This window comes from Vidua macroura, chromosome 5 (genome assembly GCF_024509145.1).
Source record: "Vidua macroura isolate BioBank_ID:100142 chromosome 5, ASM2450914v1, whole genome shotgun sequence".
In the NCBI taxonomy this organism is placed as follows: Eukaryota; Metazoa; Chordata; class Aves; order Passeriformes; family Viduidae; genus Vidua; species Vidua macroura.
Window position 1 is genome coordinate 60,152,868 of NC_071575.1, and position 19,706 is coordinate 60,172,573.

A 19,706-nucleotide genomic window follows, 5' to 3' on the forward strand; every position below is an offset into this window, starting at 1 on the left:
GTCATAGCTTTATTTTCGTTAGAGGGGTTTGAGCAAGTGAAAGGTTGGAGGGGGCTAGAGGTGAGTGGAAATTACCATGGAGTAGGGTGGGTAAGAGGAGCCAGGGGGAATGTGGCAGGGTGTGGGAATGTATCATCTGAAGTTTCAGGGGATGTGTCCTGCCTCGTAGTGTGACCTCTTGCCTAATTTGCTTTGTGTAAGTGCTTCAGATACACCTAATGTGAAGACGATGGGAGCTTGCAAATCATCAGAATCTGTTTGAAGGAGTCAAGAAGTGTGGTAAATGATTAAGGTTTTGTTTGCTTAAAATGTCCTGAGTTTTGATGTGTCTGGGCTACTGACTGCTTACAGTTCCTTTGGTATGTGTGTTCAGCACTGCATGGGCAGATAAAGGGCAAAGTTTTCATTAACAGCAGCACAGCTCCCATCATGAATGATCTTGCTCACCTTACATGTCCCAGATCTTCCTTAATATTTCAGAATATTGACTGCTTTGAAAATGGGAACATTCCTTTTTTGTGTAAGTCTGGAGTTTGTAAAATCTTGAAGTCTTCTGAATGTAACTGGGAGCCATGCAGTCAAATCCGTGCAAGTGACCTGAGGAGGTCCTTATATTCTTGTATGCAGATGTCATGGTGATAACACAGTAATCCAGTCATTGAAATGTTCATTGAAATATTTGTTCTCTAACTTTTAATAAAGTGAAATGCAATTCAAGTGTGTGAAATAACAGTTGACAATAGAACTGGAAAAAATAGTTCTGTATTATTTGAATTTTTTTCTTTTTTCTTTTTTCCTTTTTTTTTTCTTTTTCTTTTTTTCTTTTTCTTTCTTTTTTTTTCTTTTTTTTTTTTTTCTTTTTTTTTTTTTCAATGAAGAAATATGCACCTTTAAGGAATGCTTTAGATTTTTAGGGTTTTTTTTAATATAGCATATAATTTTGGTGAAATTCTAGTAGAGGTGATTTTATTCACAATTTCATCAGGGATTTTGCAACAAGTTTGATATTTTGTAATGCTCTGTTTGCACAGATGAGTAAGTCCTTGTAAGGTTATTGAAACATGCAGTTGTAAAGCACTTGGAATGTAAACGCTGATTGTGAACTAACTGTGAGTATGTTATTTTAATAAGAATTGGGGCATGTTTGGATAATTAACTGTGCATGAATGATGACTAGTGATTTATGGTATTGTAATTTCTTTTTCATGATTGCTCTTTTTTTTTTTTTCCTTTCTTTGACAAGGAGAGTTGTCTGTTAATTTCTGGTAGCTACCCTGTTGATACTAAATCAAAATAAGTTAATTGTGAATGGCCAAGTGGTCAGCATCTAAACTGTAAGTGGTAAATAGTTGCAATATTCTCCTTGCTGTAAAATATAATTCTGAGATGAAACTCAGTATTCCCACTGTAAGTATGTGGAGATTTAGACAAAAATTTTGAATCCAGGGTTAAATCTTAGTTATGCCTGTGTTTTCTAATGAAAGCATTAGTCTATTGCCCTTGAATTTAATAGGTGATGACTTTGCTAGTGTTAGCTGTAAAGTTCAGCTGGTGCATGAAAAAGAAACTGCTTTCACTTAAATGATGAAAGAATAGCACAGTAGAAATTAGCAAGTTTTAATTTGTGCTTATGAAGAGTTTAGGATGATACAATCAGGAAGAAAAAAACAACTCTCTTTTTCACTAACATGAAGCCATGTTGAAAAAATGTAATATTATAAGATTTTTAGTAGTTTGCAAAATGCTGTTGCAAGTGTCCTTCAAGTATTGTAAATATAGGTAGAATAATAAAGTTATAAAATAATTTTTCAGATACTAAATCAATAAAGAAATGTATAAGTAAGGTGTCCAAACTGCCTAAATTCTTTTGTATCATCATGTAACTATTGTATCATCATGTAACTATGCAGTTACTATGTATCCTAGTAACTTACTCAGAGGATGTGCTTCTCCTTTCTCACAGTTCTTGCAGGCTTTTTGCATTGCAGAAACATGTTGTTATAATCAAAATAAAAAGAGTCCAGTTTTATAAACTACAAGGATTCTTTACTCTTTAATGCTTGCAATTGAGAGACAAGTTTTAAACAGATATCAAATGACCACATTTTAGATATCAAATAATGTACTGCGCTTGAACATTGAGACTTAAAATAACAAGTATGTATAAAACTAATTTAAGAAGCTTTGAAGGTGCTTTGTATTTTAACACTGGCAGAAAGTGTATTGGGAACTTAAGAGTTCTCCTTAGTCAGAGGCTTTCTATGATGAAAAAATATTTATGATCATCTTGGATGGTATTTAACTGCAGAGTAGTTGGATAGATTATTCACAGAAGCTTCATTAACAGGGAGTTTACATTAACATGTTGTGTCTGCCATTCAGATACACAGTTCAACAATGCTCACATGTCTATCCCAGACAAGATTGTTGAAGAGCACATGACTAATGTGGAGTTTTGTGAATGATACTCCAAAAATGCACTTTACAGATGTATATGGTCATTCTGTGTGCTGTGCTGAGTAGGGTATTAGTGCTAGTTAGTGTCAGTGTTAGTTTTTTCTATACTCGGGTATTTGGACTCCTTAACAAAGAATTTCACAGACTCTTGATTAGAATAATGATTCTGTCTGGTGCTGTATTACCCTTCATTACCTTTCATTAAATCCATCCACCACATTAATCTCTCACCAACCTGCTGGCAAGATTCCTGAGGCTGGTATCTTGTACAGCTCTGGTGCTGCAACAGCATACACGGTGCAGTCCTGTGCTGAGATATGTTACATTCCTCAAAATGTGTATGTACCTTTTCGCACTGAAGCAGTTTCAGCTCATGCAAGCAGCTCCAGAGTTTGCTTCTGGTCTGCAACTTGGAGAGCAGGCAAATAATTTTTAGTGGACAGATGTTCACTCACATGGCTGCTGTACCATATTCAGGCTACTTTCCATTGGTTTTTTTTTTTTTTTCAGAAGCTGAATTTTGTTGAATTCAGTCTTTTGGAAAAGTAGTAATACCAGTGGTGTTTTTCCAGATGAAATGCTGTGATAGGAATTAGCTGTCACTTATGCCATTGTAATTATCACATAAAGTTGCAGATGAGTTGTTAGCATTTATTCAAATGTGCATAATAATGGGTATACTTCTTTTCTTGTGTGATGCTTTTTGTACTTAAATTTGGAAGTGCTTAATTATAAGTTACAAATGTACATAATGCCTCTTGATGTACAGGGAAAGACACTAAGAATTCAAGAAATTTGTCTAAAAGCTTTCCCCATAGGGGATGAAGGAATGCAGGGTTTGACTCCTACTTTGTCCACTATCCTGTTTGGATAGTCTGTTGGATTATGCAATAATTAGTAACAGCCCTCCAAGGACCTTCACTGTTAAAGTAAATGGGGGTAAGGTTTGTTCCTTATGATAATAGAGAAGATATTTTTGTTTAAGTGGGATTGGTAAAAAAGTCTCCAAAGTGTTCTCTGTCCATGCATTGTGATGACTTTTTATTGCTTTATGATGCTGGATTATACTTGAAATCCATGAGACAAGGCAGTGTATTTTTGCTCCTCTATCTCCTTTTTCTTTTGTCAATTCAAGGCACTGCTGAAGCTAGATATGTGCCAGAGAATGGAGTGTCTCTGAGAAGCTGTGTCTTGAACTTTATCTAGGAAACCTTGTTTCAATGACCCTACAATTAGATAAATCATGGAGTGTTAGGGGGCACAACCGACTTGAAGAAAAAAATGTGGATTCTAAACACATGAAGAATCAGTCTGTAAACAGAAGTGGTTGGTTGATACTTTTTTAGTTGTTGAAGAGCTAGCACAACACTCAGTACTGGGTGAAATAAATTAGCAACTGCTTCCATGCACTCCAATCCTCAGAAATAAATGAACAATTGCTTTTCTACACCCAAATCCTCAGAAAAGTATAATGCTGGAAGGGAGATTGCTTCTAAGCAAAGTTGACAGGCATCAGACTGCAGCATAAGTGTTAAGTGGTCTGCTCATGTCAGCAAGCTGTTAGGTGGGTGAGATTGATGCAGGAAGCTGGGTGGAGGTGAAAGCATCACTCTGGGAGCAGGTCGTGTCAGCAAAGGTTGTTGCCCACCTTTTCCACATTTGTGCCAAGAACCCGAGACAGTCACTGAGCAGAGCCATTTTCAGCAGCTTGCTTTAATCTTGGTGAAGTTTTCTTTATGTGTGTTCTTAGGATGTTCTTAGCAGTCTAGTAAAAATGTCTGAGCCTTTCATATCCTAATTTCAGTCAGGTGTCAACAGCAATGAAGCTGCAGTGTACCTGCTGCAAGGAGTGGTAACATGGGCTCTGCACTGAGAAGGAGGCTCACTACCTTCCTGGTCAGATGGATCTGAAACATTTTTATTTTTACCTCACTGTAGCACATCTCAACTCAGCCTGCTGATACTTGATCAGCAGTAGTCTTCCTTTAAAGAGAAAGGCTTCTGAAGACTTAGAAATGCTATTTTGTGGTATTTGAAGAAGAAATGCTACTTAGTGGTACTTTTCCCCTTGAAGTACCAATCAAGTACAAATAAGTCTTTGCTGCTGCCAAATAGTGGAAGGTGATCAACTGTTGTGAAGAACAGTGAGCTGGAAATATCCTTGTAGTAGTCATGTATTTAAGACTAAAATTCAGAAAAACTGTTACATTTCTGTATTTTGAGTAGTTTATTTCACAAAAGCCACCTTTTTCTCCTGTCCAGGAAACAAACAAAATAGCTCCAGAGACATCTGAAGCTTTCCCAAGTCTCTGTTTGAAAACACAAAAATGAAATTTTTGTGGTTTTTTTTTGTTAGATAATGAGTATTACATATGTGCAGTATTCAGTGTAGCAGAAATTAAAACACAACAATAATGTGATTGAGCTAATAAACTGCTTCTTTCTTTCATTAAAAGGAGAGAGCCCCCACTAATAGCTTTTATTAGCATGTATGCCTTTGAGTGACAATATTAAACCTATGATTTTTCTCAAGAGTAGGTACTGTGCAACGTAACAAGTTGATGACAGATATAAGTAGTAAGTGTGTCTTCCATTGCATTTCATTTCTTTCTTTTGCTTTTTCAGTACTACTAGATTGGCAGGTTACTTTAGACTTGCCCTGTAAATTTTTTAAAGGTCTTCAGAACTGAAATATCTTGATATTTCAGAGGGAAAATACTTAGAGTTTCTTCTGCTCATTCTTTAGTTGATAAAATCTCCACAAGTTTCTTAAGGCCTTTTTTTGCTTGATGATTTTTACTTTCATTTAGCAGCAAATTTCATGAGCTTGTCTTGCTAGTGGAGTTTGCTCCTTTATAGGGTGGTCACTTTAACTGCACAGCTTTATTTTGTGGCTTTAAATTGTGGTTGATCCTGTACTTTTGAGGAAGTGTGAGTGGCACTCCTGGAGGAAGGAGGGAGGTGGAAGGAACGGAACACCTCTGAATACAGTGTATATATATTCTTTAATGTGTTCATACTGAAGATTTGATAGACACTTTAGTGGCATACAGACTTGTATTGACCTGAGCCCTTCATGACCATATTCTTTAAGGGTTGTGTGTTTTAGAGGTAAGAACATTCTCTGAGGTGTGAAGCAGGCTCTCATCATGGATTCGGTTAGTCCAGCAAAACTGTGCTTTTACCTCCTGCAATAAGGACAAAACTGCTGTACCAGCACAGAGTACTGCATTGCCTGACTTGTTTGTCTGTAGGCAACTTGTTGAACCAGCAGGAGCATATTCCTATCCTGGGAAATGTTTGTGGTGTGCATGAAAGCGTACTATATAAATCTCAGTGTAAGAGCTGATGTATATATGCTTTTTCAGACAGTACAAGTCTGATTTGACTGATTGCACTTGCAAAGATAATTATTCCCTTGAGACAAGAATTCTTAGAATGAGAGCTGTTTTCTGGAGTTGTGTGATAGTGGAACTATAGGCTGCTCTTCAATTTGTAAGAATTTTTTTACAGTTTTGTCTAAGTGGCCTTGGGTAGATATTTTGTATGTTTGAACTTTGGTTAGAAAGTTTCTCATTCATCTTTCCACCTCCTGTTATTCATTAATATTTTTTCTCATGTATTTTTCCTTGGCATGAAGTCCTCTAACTGAAAAACCCCTCAGCTGAACACTTTAAATGGTAGCTTGATCTGTATGCCTACAAGAAAGAGAACTAAATTTATTTAATTTGAAACTGTGTGAAGGAAAAAGATTATGTTATTGAAAGTCTATCTGAAAGTAAGTTTCTTCAGGGAGTTGAGTTACATGAGAGGCAATATTCCTGAAGAGGTGCTGTTATAGGTGTAGGAGGCAATACAAAGAAAGCTCAGAGAACGGGCATAAGAATTATTTGTGTCCTTTTCGACAGTATGTTTAGACAATACGTTTCCATTTAATATGCAACTGTTGATTAAGAATGAGCAGACACTTTCTATCTTGGGTGAGAAGAGAGTTAAAAGATGTTCTTGGCCTTGGCTCTTTTTGTAGGGAGAAGTGAAGATCAATTAAATTCTTAGCATTTTGTAAAATTACATAGGTGAGATTAAAGATTTTATTTTTCTCAGTGTTTATTTGCTCATTTACTCATCATTTCCCCTACTATAAAAATTGGTCATTTCTGAGAGATATTTTTCTGATAATGCTATTTTATTTTCAATAATAATAATAATATTACTAAAGAGGTGGCCTAGGAAGGTGTGAAAAATTCATTTTTATAAGACTTTCTTTAATCCTTAATGACTTAAGTCCTTTATAAAAAAAACAGAATTTCTGTCAAGATTGTCCCACAGTGCTTCTAAAACACACTGCAAGTTATCTTATTAGTTGCTTGTTCTATTGTCATAGTGAGGTCCCAGCCAAAATGAAGGGCCCCATTGTGGTCCCAGTGTATGGACAAATAGTAAGAGAATACTGAAAGGCTGCAATCTAAACAGGCAGGGCAGACAAAGAGCATATTATCCTGATTTTAGAGATGGGATACTGAGGCACAGAAATATCTAATCAGGGTCATGCAAGAATGTTGTTTGGGAGCCAGGAATTAAGCCAGCTCTCTCCTTCAGTCCAGTTGTACTGCCTTAAACCAGAGTCACTCTTCTGCAGAAGATAATACAGCTTTGCAGGCAAGTGTGTGAGTGCCAGTTGTGTCTTGCTGAGTGTTTATGAAGGAAACACCAGTTGGAGGATTAAATGTTTCATGGCAATCTGCACAGAAGAAATAGGAATGAAGGGGATTTTGTGGCTATGGGATTTTTCTCCATAGGACTGTTTTACTGCATAGTAGTGTTCATCTTCTTAGTGTGCATTGAAGAAAATGAAAGAAGAAAACCTGCTATCCTTGTAGTATTTCATTACTAGCACTCCAAATGTTGGAATTAGTAAAAGTATTGCAAACTAATTAGATTTAAAACATTTCTTTTTGCTCCAAATTCGGCAATCCCTAATATGACTATCAGTATCCCTAATATGATATATTCAATATTTCCTTAAAAAAAAAACAAACAAAAGAAAATGTCAGTAAATGTCAAAAAAGTTATTTTCCTTTCCATTTTTTTTTAGATCACTTATATTTGATCACTTAATATAAGATCATTGAGGCTATGAGGGAAATGGGGAAAAATAAGGAAAAAACACTTTACTACTCACTCTGACTCACTCTGAAGATGATGTGTAGTACAAAGGTACTGTTGTGAAGTTTACAGATGGATTGTTAAATTATTTTGATTCTTTGTCAGCCAGCATTTGGTATCTCCAGAGCTTCATCTTACTGCTTCTGCAGGACCAGTATGTTCATGATGTTTCCAAACCTGTTTAGTTTATTTGGCTATGTATCAGAAAGCTTAATCATCTTCATGCAGAAAAATCAAAAGCTGAAACACTGTGTATTTCTATGAGTTATAGTAGTTAAGTGCAGATGACATCTCTTCCTGTGTCAAGGTGTGTTTTCCCAGCATAGAAGTTGTCAGAGTCCACCTGCTGCAGAAAGTATGGACATGGTGCAACCCTCTAACTGTTGCTGAAGGACAAATGTCTGATTCCAGAGAGCTATCCATCAATCTGAGCTGAAATGTAGTGCCATCATCCTTGAAGGGTACTACTTTGCTGACAAGTCTCATTTGCAGTAAGACTTCTCTTGATGTGTATTTGAGAAAGAAAGGATGGTTCTGTTGCTCTAGGTAGTTTGTGGAGACTGCCTAGTCAAGGTGCATGATGTTCACTTTGAATTATGAGAGAAATGAAGATGATTTCCAGCCATTCCTCCCCTTGTGTCTGCCCGTGGGATGTTAAGAAATCACAATTCTAATGTAGAGATTGATGATTTTCCTGCACATTCCCTATCCCTTGTATGCACACCTGTGTGCAGCCATGCTCACTCTCCAAGGTTTTTGATAGTGATACATAAGATCTAAGAGAAACCCACTGTATCTGCAGGGTTAGAAAGTCTCTTAACTCTTTGCTATGCTTTCCATGCTCAGGAGTCTGGGGACAGTTATGCTGTATATTACATAGATGGAATGTCACCTGTTCTTCTGGATATGGAGTACATGGTCTGGATCCTTATAAATAACGTGTCTTTTTCTCCTTGCCCTCAGTAATTTAATTTCTGCTGTCACTTGATAATGCTATTGCTGTCCTGAAGATTTCCAGACATAAGCAAGATGAAATTTGTAGCTGGAGGTGATATCTTTAATTAGACTAAACGTATCTGGTTGAGAAAATAGAGATATTTGGTGGCACATATCTCCTTAAATCCCAAAAGCCAGATCTAAATATTAACCTGTTGTTTAAAGATACTGTTTACATTCACATTACTCTTCTAGCTTGATTTTGAACACATTAAAAGCCTATTTCTTCCTTGTATTTTGCTCACATAGATTTGAGGGATATTTGGTAACTGATTTGTGGAAAAATTATTTTGTTTTGGGATTTTTGTTTGTTTGGGTTTTTTATTTGTCTTTGGTTCTTAATATGTTTACTTGGTATCTATTTTATAATATAGCAGGATTTTCTTCTGGGTATTGACTGTACAGTTTTATAATACAAACTTCATTAGCAGTTGCTATAGTTCCTGAAATATGTTAGTGTATGTAAAATAGAAGGCGATTCAAAATCCAAGTTCCTGAGGAAGAAGCTCCTTTAGATAATTTCCCTGAAGTACAATCTAATAATTAAAGAAAAATGTAAGAACAATTAATGATTTTGTAGCTGTTACTGGAGTTGTTACAATTGCCTCATGTTCTTATGTTATAATTACACTTAGCTTACTGAAAACTAGATACTGTGTAATTGAGTGATGTCCATTTCAATTACAAATATTGGTTTTATTGTCCTCACCCTGCTAAGCTGATATGAAAAACGGAGATTTTTTTGGTGTCACAGGTGTGCAGCATACTTTTTGACATGTGAGTTTTGTGTTTTCCAGTATTCTTGTAATATGTTAATCTGGTAGCCCAGGCAATTCTGGTCCTCTATTACCAAATTACCTTAGACTGGGATGGCAAATAGCCTACATAGATTACATAAAAGCCTTCAGAATTATGGAAGGACAACATTGTCACGTTTTCCTGAGCTTATTTCATTCTTCTCTTTATTGATATGTAGTCTTATGTAAAACAGTAATGTCAGTGTTGCATGGTTTACTTTCTAATCCTTTCCAAACAAAGGTTGTTACAAAAGATATGCAGATATGGTTAATCCACAATGTTTGTTTAGATCACTGGTTCCCAGTTATGAACTTTTGTTTTTTCTTTTAGTATGGCTCTTTGGGAATAGAAGGCACTATTTCCATCTTCAGTACCATTTCATAATGCCTAGATAAGGCCATGGAGTACAAAGTCTTTCTGCGTCACTGGGGGTGGTATTTATTGTTTACACTATAATTAATGAACTATTCCCAGCGTTCTTTAGGATTGCCACTGTCCTCATGATTGCTCTAACCTGGGAGGCAGCATACCATTCAACCATACTGGACTGGTTTAAAGGTGTCATGACCTTGACTCTTTACCACACTGACACTTAAGTCTATTTGCTGCTTTTTCCCTACCTTTTTTTTCCTTTATGATAATCATGTTTCATTTATTATTGCTGCTCCTGAGAAGGCCAGTATTTCTGTTTTCTTCTCGTTGATTTTCTTTCTCATTTGACTTTATAGCATGCAGAATCTTAAGTTCCTTGTATTAGGACCTGAAGGGCATCAGTCAGGACTTATGACAGTTGTGTTTGGTCCTGTGTTAGTTCTGTCATGAATATTTTAATTTTATTTTGTCCTCAACTTCATGATTACTTTAACCATGACCTGCATTTTTCCATCAGAAAATGATCTTGAGCTTTACTTCGTGTCTCTGACCCTGAAGTTAGCCACAATTTCAGCAGGATCTTGGAGTAAATGACATCCAGTGATATCTTTCAGCTTAAATCATTCTGGGATTAATTTGCAACTGTGACTGACATTTTCGGTGGTAAAATGCAATTTATTCTGGCGAACTAATTACTGAAGTGACTTACTGGTTTTTGTGTAAGAAAGGAAAACTGCACTCGGGGGAGAATAAGCTCATGTTAAATGGAAAGAGTGTGACATTTATTTCTATGATAAGACCAACCTGTCTATGCAAGTGTGTTTAACTGCTGTCTGAATAATGCCCTGAAGATTGTCTTTTTATTGTTTCAGTTTCAATTCACTATTCAAATTACTTAGTTTTTTAAGTAATCTACTGCACTGAAAGATTTTGTACTTTACACCAGTTCTTGAATCATGTACAGATTTGTCGCTTCTGTGGAACAAGAGGGAAATATTGGGCACAATTCTAGACATAGACTTTAAAAATGTGTAGCTCTAGGAGTGGAAGAATCATATGTATTCGGTTTTGCCCATTGCCATTTTTGCCATTGCTTTTTTTTTTAGCTTTTCTTTTTTAATTTTAAACCAGTCTTCAGTGTGTCTTGAACAGTCTTTCTCTTCCCCTCCTTACTCCCCTTTTCTCTCTTGGCACATAAACATCACTAATATTTTTCAAAGCGGGCTTTGTGGATATATTTAGTGGAGCAACAGATATATAAGCGAACATTTAAAGTGTGTATAATTTATAGCAAAAGATCATCATTAAAACTTGATTTCCCACGCAATGCTGTGAGGTCTTACTGTTTGACAACCTTAATTCTGCAGTGGAAGAATGTTTTAGATTATTTCTAGCTTGTGTTTTATTATACAGTGGGATGTAAATTATTATGAATTATATAATAATAGAGAAGGAACTTCATGTAAGTCATCTGCCTTGGATTGTTACTAAAAATAATTCCTTTCTGTGTGTTATTGGAGAAGATAAAAAGTCGTTTCTGACACCTGCATTTTGTGTTTGTGCCACAATTTGCAGAAGCAACATTTTCTATTTTTTCTATGGTATTTGTGTTCTTAATGCGCATTTCACCAAATTGATGTCTTACAAAACTATGTCATATGGCTACAGCTCTCTTTTTATTTGCAAATATTAGTAATATAACACCTACAGGTGAAAGTTGTATTCATTTTTCAAGCACCATAGCAAAGTATACGCAAAGTAATAATTTAAGATTTTAATCTATGAAAGTAATTTTGAACAGGCAGCATTCACTGTCTCAGATTTCCACCTATATAGAATATCTTTCCCATGATATGGGCCGCTTTTGCATCCTGTTAGTTCAGTAGCTCATTTTCAAGCAGGCTTTTGTCATTGTATTGTATCAAGAGGCACGCCTGTGTCAGTTGTGGTTCATTTTGAGGTTTTCAGCACTGCAAGGAGTGAGGTATATGTGCATGGCCCTTTTGGAAAGTGTGTGGGTACTGAAAAGTAAGTTGCCACTTCTTTTTGCCATCAAGAGTCTACTTTGAGTCTGCTGGAAATATCTTCCAGTAAAATGAGGCAACTGTGATGGGGGGCTATGGAGTGCTTTTACCTTGTGGGAGGGCTGGGCCAGTGTGTGGTGAGTCATGCACGCTGTGGTCACTTTGTTTCACTTTTAGAAGGTAGGCAGTTTTTGGTAGAAAATAAATACTCTTTACAGTTGCTTTTCTGTCCTTCCTTATTCTTTTTGAACCTTGATAATTATTTCAGTACCATTTGATAGTCTCTCACCTTATTCAATAATTATCGCCTGTCTTTTTCAGTGGCCTTGCCTCTTTCCATGAAAAAGTCTTTCCTGAGCTGACTTCAGAGACATGTTTTCTTCCCCAAAAGTAATCTTCTCTGAAAAACTTATCACAATTTTTTCTGACTAAGCAGGCAAGGAGATGTGATTATTGCCTTTAGAAGACAGTTTTTTGTTTGGAGAGGCCATTGTCTTTTTTTGTTGCACACACAAGGTCTAAATTGTCAAGTGGCTGCAATCTGATCTAAGAATGATACCAGTGTCTAAAATAATCTTTTAGTCTTGGTTATTTTGAGTAGAACATGGTAGCATTGAACTGTTCTTATTAAAAACAGAAAAATCTGTATGACAAGATACATAGCTGTTAATCTTTTCTACTTTATTTTAAATTTCAAATGTTCCTTGCTTTATTCATTGTGCATTCTCTGATCTGGATTGCATGTGTAGTATTGCATCTAATAGAGTGTATCCCCAGTTGGGACTTTTTAGTGAGACAGTATTAATATGTTGTGCAATTTCAATTGAAAAGTAATTTATATATCATTACAAATGTTGAATTTAATAATGAAACCAGATTTGTGCCAATCTGGTTAACATGAATAAACTAAGAGAGGCAGTTAAACCTGCTTGGACTTACAGAATTTTCTTTTCTTAAAAACTCCTGCATAGTGAGAGTTTTAAGGATTCTTAAAAGCCTGAAATACGGTGTTTAATTTAAGTTTTTTATCTATTCTGATTTAATAATAGTATATTTGTGCGCTGTGATTCTTATTTTCAACCTGCAGTCTTGTGTCCTCTTGATTCTTGGATTATTTTAAGTGGACTTCTTAGAGGGGGCTGATAACTTCATACAGAAGACTCACAGTTACAATGGACACCTGCACCTCCACTGGGTTATATCTAGGCACCTGCAAAATGAAAAAAACTTCTAAAATGCTGCTTCAGTATGTCATTACTCTGCATCTGTGCATCCTTTTGATGCTGTATGTCTCACAGCAGCATTTTGGTGTGTTCTCCTACATGTCTGTCCAGTTTCTTTGTATATCAACCCATATGGAGTATGAAAAAAAAAAAAAACCACCCTCAAATGGTGCTATTTACCTGTTAGGTGCAGTGGTGTTTGCCAGGGTAGTGGAGAAAGCTTACAGGATTTTTCCTTCATTGCTCTGGCTCCTTGGCAGTGCCTGATGAAAAGATAGATGATTTTGTGATCCTGTGAACTAACCCGATTCCTTTTCCCACCTATGTCCTTGGATGGTTTTTGCCAGTATTAATACCTTATCTTTTTTACAAGTTACTCCCTGCAGCCAGAAATCATAAAAACTCAGACTCAGACCCAGCCAAACTTTAGACACCTCAGATTTGGACATGTTTTAAAGGTTAGGATAAAGACCTGTGAAGGTTAGATGAACTTAAGGAATTTAAATGGGAAAACAGTTGAAACTTTACTGTTTGTGAAGGGCAAAGTCTCTATGTGTTCATGAGAAGATTGTCACCGTACCTTTCAAACAACAGAAAAAAATATTTTGAGATGTTTTAACCATTTAAAAAATATTTCATAACTGTAATTAAATGCATGTTTTTGAGCTGAGACTTTGTGTCAAATCGTACCCAGAAGTAGTAGTCCTCTCTGTGGAATTTACTGTGCTGTTATTGGAAATATGTAGGTTGTGATCAAAACTATCCAGCTAAGAATTGCTATTTTGTAATAATTGTAAAATAATTTTTAAGGTGACTGAATTATCATATTAAAAGAATAAATGGAATAAAAAGGCCTGTTTTAGTGCCTGCTTAGGGTTTTGTTTATCTGTTTTACCAATAAGGAAGATTTGATTGAACCTAGCTTTGCACTTCTGGCTTCACCAGTACTAACACTGATTAGAGCAAAGGAGTTTATACCTTACCACCGACATTCTTTTGAATTTAGGCTGAATGTGTTGATTGCATTCATCTGGCTGTACTGCATTTGAAGGCTTGGTTAGTGCAAGACCAGCACTGCAAAGGTGTCGTGTCTGGTTAACCTTTCAACTGGATTTTATAGCCTGGTACAAGCAGTAACAGAAAGAAAGGGTTTTAGTTTTCAGTGGATAAAGGAACAATGCACATCATATCATACTATGAAATACCTGCAGGTTGGTGGGGCTGGTTTGTGCCCAGGAGATCTTGAATGAGTCTCTTTGGATCTACTTGTTGTACTGCCTGTATTACCATGAGAGTGATGCCTTGTTCTCTGGGCTTTTTGGGAGCTAAAGACATTTTGCACTTCATCATGCTAAGCACTGCCATCATAAGCAGTGATGTTACCTACAATGCCAGAGACCAGGGCAGAATTACTTATGAAAGTAGTTCCAGGGCCAAAATAATTGCTTTTGTAAAGAAGTAGTGAACTGAGGTACCTGCTTGAGTCAGTTTTTGAAAGATATCACTATTTTTTAGAAGTACATGACTTACTAGAAAAGTAGGCTTTAGTTGTTGATGTTTATCAATCACAGCTGTTGTTTTACATGTTTGTTCTCTTGATTTTCCTCCTGCTTAAAAAGCACCAGATTAATATTTCAGTCTACATTTGTAAGTTCTGTAATAGATTTCAGATGCTTCTGAATAACACTGAAATTTACAACATTTTTATTTTTATAATCTGAGAAATAGTGTGATCTGTGGAGTCACTACTTGGCATGGGGTTACTAGTACAGCAACACATACATTAGCAACGCTGGGTATGGTGACATGATCCCGCTGAAATGCATAAAAGTGACTGGAGTTTCTATCCTCCAAGCTGTGGTGGATGAGTGTGTGTGCTTGTTCTTAAGTTATAACAATGAAGAGTAGAACAGGTTACCTCACTTGTAATGTTAGAGTTCTGAGGACTTCAGTTAGTAATTTAAGCCCATTTTACTCTGCTTGTAATGGCTTAAGAATGCATGTATTGCATTATGTGTTTCATCTGAGAGGGACAAGTGCCTGTCATCATCTGACTGTACCTGTCTTTGGATTTCATTAAATTCCTCATACCATCACCAAGAAATACCTTATTAACCAACTTTGTCTCTTCCCACAGTATTTGTTGGGGACAAACAGCAGGGTGTCAGAACTAGGGAAGGGCATTTGCAGAGAATCAGAAATTTCATATGGCATGGCATTCCTGGCTGTATTTGAAGCTGTAGGATCCTTGACCTTGGTTACTATAACTAGCTTTTAAGCAGGAGCCTTTCTCAAGCAACTTATAGTCAAGAATATTGTAACATAGAACATAACCTATGCAACATGTTTTCTATAAGGACCTTTAGGCAGAGATTTAAAAAAAATATTCCTTAACTGTTTCAACATTTGACCAGTACAGAAATGCTTATTCCACTTCTTTGCAGTGAGTGTTAAGAAAAGGTGTTGCAGTCTGTGTTCTTACTCAGACTAAGGGATGAGACTGCAGCATTAGTACAGGACCTTGAAACCCAAAAGAGGGAAAAAAATCTCTTTAACATAGTAAGCAGCTCTTATGGAGCAATGTATACATTTGCTTTGTGTAAATTAATATAACAGTAATGGCCCTACAGTATTTTCAATTTTTTTTTCTTAATAGATATTTAAAGCATAACTTCTAATTCTTGTATATATTTTTAACTTTCCCACAGATATGCACTTATTTGGCCATTATCCAGCTCATGATGATTTCTATCTTGTAGTGTGCAATATCTGCAATCAGGTAGTCAAGCCACAGGTTTTCCAGTCACACTGCGGTAAGTGAATGTTTTCTTTCCTGAATTACAGTGCCAAACTGGCGTATGGCTCTCTTAAGAATCATTGCATACAATCATAACAGAGGCATTGCAAATAGACTTTTCTGGTTATCTTATGTTCTTTCCACAGAAAATACCAGCAATGCCCTCAAATAAGCATATTTCCTGTAGAGGAAGTTAAATTAGTTGTTCTGGGAGCTGAGCTTTTCAAGTTGAACTTGTTACACTAAATTAACATGTTACAACAAATAAATCCTGTTAGTTAGAGACTAGCTAGGCTAAAACTATTACGACCTAAGATTGGATTGTCTTTTATCAAAGCTGCAGATTGAGGTCTATGATACTGATCTACATTAACTAGAAGTTGGATGTTATGGATTGTTTTCTGATGGGATTCATGCGTATCTATATATAGGGTATTTTTTTATATTTATCCTAAGGTTTAAATTTTTTACAAAATTAGCCTTTTGAAACACATTTCTTATATTAACATTTTCAAGAGAGTCTTGAGAAGCACATGCATATGTTAATTTCTCAGTTAGTATGACCATAAAGTGATGATTTTTTATGTTGACTATTTGAAAGCAGAATTACTCCAGTTAGAAATTTTTGGTATTGATTAACAAACTACTTCAAATTATTTCTGAAAACCTTCATCCCAAGGTCTGGTTTATTTATTACATATCTAGTGGTTTATTTGTTATTTGTCCAGTGATTTGATTCTGTGGTGATTTTTTTTGTTGCTTTATTATTTTTTTAAGGTGTGCAAAGAGTGACTGGACTAGCTAGCTTTGTATGAGGTTTAATAAAATTTAGTTTAATCAAAATAATTTGAAGATGGTTGCAAAATAATGAAAGACAGCTAATACTGAGGATGGAATCAATTAAATACATGAAGAAAAAGAATAGCCCAGCAAGATTTTACTTGTCTAAATACAAGTAAACTTCACAAATCCTGTACCTCTTTTAGTCTTTTTGGCAACAAATCAACTCAGTAATGGAAAAATGTAAGTGGGATGAACAGAAAAATAGTTTATTTATTTTTAAAGACATATTACCAAAATACTGGGTTGTGTTTGTATGGACAGACTGCTAACAACAAACCAGGAGCAAATGCATTCACCTTGGGAGGCAGTTCTAAGACTTGCCGCCAGCTTTGACCTAGATTGAAATAATTGTGAAAAAAAAAATTATTATAGTGAAATACAGCTTTCTATCCAGTGAATGAGAAAAGGTCTAGAAGTATTTTCTGGGGTGAAAAGAGCTTATTCATTTAATGGGCGGGCAGGTGTTTATTTTAATGTGTTAACAAGCCATCATGCTATTTTTTTTTCAAAATGTGTTTATTACCCTTAGTCTTGTATGGTTCCTTTCTGCCCAGCTTCAGGTATCTTGTGATTGTTTCAGTAACAGAAAAGCTTCTCTGCATGTGGCTGTAGGTACAGTGGGTACATAAACATGGAACTCGTGCATGGATAAAATGTGCTTCAGGATAGAAGGACCTGTGGGAGGCCTTTCTGTAGCCTTCCAGAGCTCTGCTCTTCCCTGGGCATTAACCTGGTTTGGCGAGCAGTGTGAAAGCTGGTCCTGTGTTCAGGTAGTAGGCACATAGAATAATGTTGCTTCTAGATGAGAGTAATTTCCTCTGTGTTAGAAAGGATTTTTGAGCTCTTTGTAAGTAATGTATTGCCATCAGTGTTAGTGTAATGCATGTAAACGACAAAGATCCCATGAGTTACTGTCTGTTTTTCTCTTTTCTCCATTACTCCATTATTTTTACTGTTCCCTTTACTTCATCTTCATTATTTTAGCAATTCTTTTGCACAGGGTGATTGAATGTTAAGTTATGAATTGCTTGATTTAAGAGCCTAAGGTCAATAAAGACTTGGAAAAAAACTGTACTGTGTTAAAAAACCTACAGAGAATACTGAAAATAATTGACCAGAGGTCTGGAAGATTGTACTTAATCTAGTCAGACTTGTGTCAGGAAAGGTATACTGGAATATTACTGAAAGGCCTGTGAAAGGGCTTTAAATATATAAATAAATCATTTTTTTTAAAGAAGAAACAGTAAAGGCAATGTGCTAAAATATAAAAGAAATTTTAGAAGATAGAAGGTCTCTTCAAAGTCTCATAAATTGTTGTAAAATAACTAATAATTTATTTTTTAAAAAATAATCTGTTAAAAATACTCATATACGTGAAATGCATCAACTAATTTATCGTTTTCATTAGGAATGAGTAAAATTTAAAGAAGATCTACATAGACATGTTATTAATTGATCTGTAATTGCATTGTCTGGTTAGGAAATTCTAGAAATCTCCTGATAGAAAACACATCAACCTTAAACTGCTTGTGGTTGAATAATTTTTTGCTGGATGTGTTATGGTTCCAGTAGTCCATTGAGAAAGGCTTGGACAAGGTCTCATTTGAGACATTGATTCTGGCTGCACAGAGCTCTTCTGTGAAGCAGGAATATTTAATTTTCTGTTCTATTTAGTTTTATCACCTTCAGACACATTCATTTTGGTGGATCAGACTTTCTTTAATTAGAGGATGCAGCAGAATGCTTTTTAATTCAGTGATGCCAGGCATGTCTGTCAGTAGACTTTGAGGTGTTTTGCACTATCATCCTTACCACAAAATGCATTATTACACAGGTATTGAATTGCTGCTTCAAAGCTGTAATAGGGACAATGGAATGAGAAAGCATTAGAAGGCACTACTGGTTTTTTGGCTCTTGGAGGTTGTGTCATGGGGAGTCTTTATTGCTGTTGACAAGGGCTTGTAGAGATCTATCCCAGAATCTCCCACAAAGTGTGGTTTGTTGCTAATATCCCTGGTAAGATCCAATCCATATCCTCTCAGTAAGAAATTAGGTCTATGCCAGGCACATGCTTTATGTTTCTGGGTTCCCTGCATTGTAACTTGAAGGTCTTGGCTTTGGAGCAGCACTGGAATGCTTTAGTTTAGCAAAGGTTTTTGTAATACTTCTCTTGAGCCCTTGCTGGCGTCTGCCTTTCTCCAGAGTGTAAGAAGACCCACTGTTTCATTTGCCTCTGATTTCAGACATGTGGCAGCCATCCTTGTTGATGGCTCTGCGAAGTTGTGAATATTATAGAGGCAGACGTTGTTTTAAGGGTTTGATTCCTGGAATATCAAGCAGAAAAAAAAAGAAAAATCTGGTTGTGCTTCAAGCTATTTTTCATGGCAGGCAGTGCATCATAGAACCTTAGGCAGTAGAAATCAGGAAGGTGAAAGAAGAGATCTGGCTAATTAAAGGACTGACTTGCTGGGCTGAGAGTATATATGTAGTGAACATAACATAAAGCTTGGTGTTGCAAAGTAACAGATCTGTTCTAGCCTGTAAGTCAGAGAAATACTGAGCTGTTTTTAAGAACAGTTTCACATCCTTGCATCTGCAGGATAAACATATCCATTTCTAAGTATTAAACCATTGCACCACCATATATGGTGTAAGCCTACCTGGAAGAGACTTGCTGTTATAGGCTGCCGGATAAACCATGTAAATCAAATAAGTTCTTGAGGTGGTTTGGTATTATTTTGCACTTAGTAAATAGTATATCATGATGTCATCAACAATAGAGTTGAAATAGTGGTGTTTGAAATAGTTGAAATAGTGCTTCTGAAGCCATTTCTTTTGAGTAACTTGTAGTGGTATAGTATCTTGGATTTAGTTTTTTTTTGTTGGTTTTTTTTTTTTTTTATGTATGAACATGTAGTTGTATTTATTCTTCCACAAAGTAGTTTGAAATAAGAAGTCACTCTGGATATGCTGCTTGTAGCATTCTGAAGTGTACTTGGCATGTAAGGAATAGTAGTTTTATTTTTCAGA

The 19,706-nt window shown here is 35.9% G+C and overlaps 1 protein-coding gene across 3 annotated transcripts in view; it reads left to right on the plus strand.

Moving 5' to 3' along the window:
* The window catches only part of ATXN7L1 (ataxin 7 like 1), a 107,610-nt gene that overhangs the window by 20,117 nt on the left and 67,787 nt on the right, over nt 1-19,706 (plus strand). For 2 of the 3 annotated variants that reach the window (XM_053977114.1, XM_053977113.1), the window contains exon 3: nt 15,745-15,849. The exons of the other annotated variant lie outside the window; for it this stretch is intronic. In XM_053977114.1, the coding sequence (XP_053833089.1) occupies nt 15,745-15,849 (105 nt within the window). The remainder of the gene's footprint in view (nt 1-15,744; nt 15,850-19,706) is intronic. 3 annotated transcript variants of the gene reach the window in all.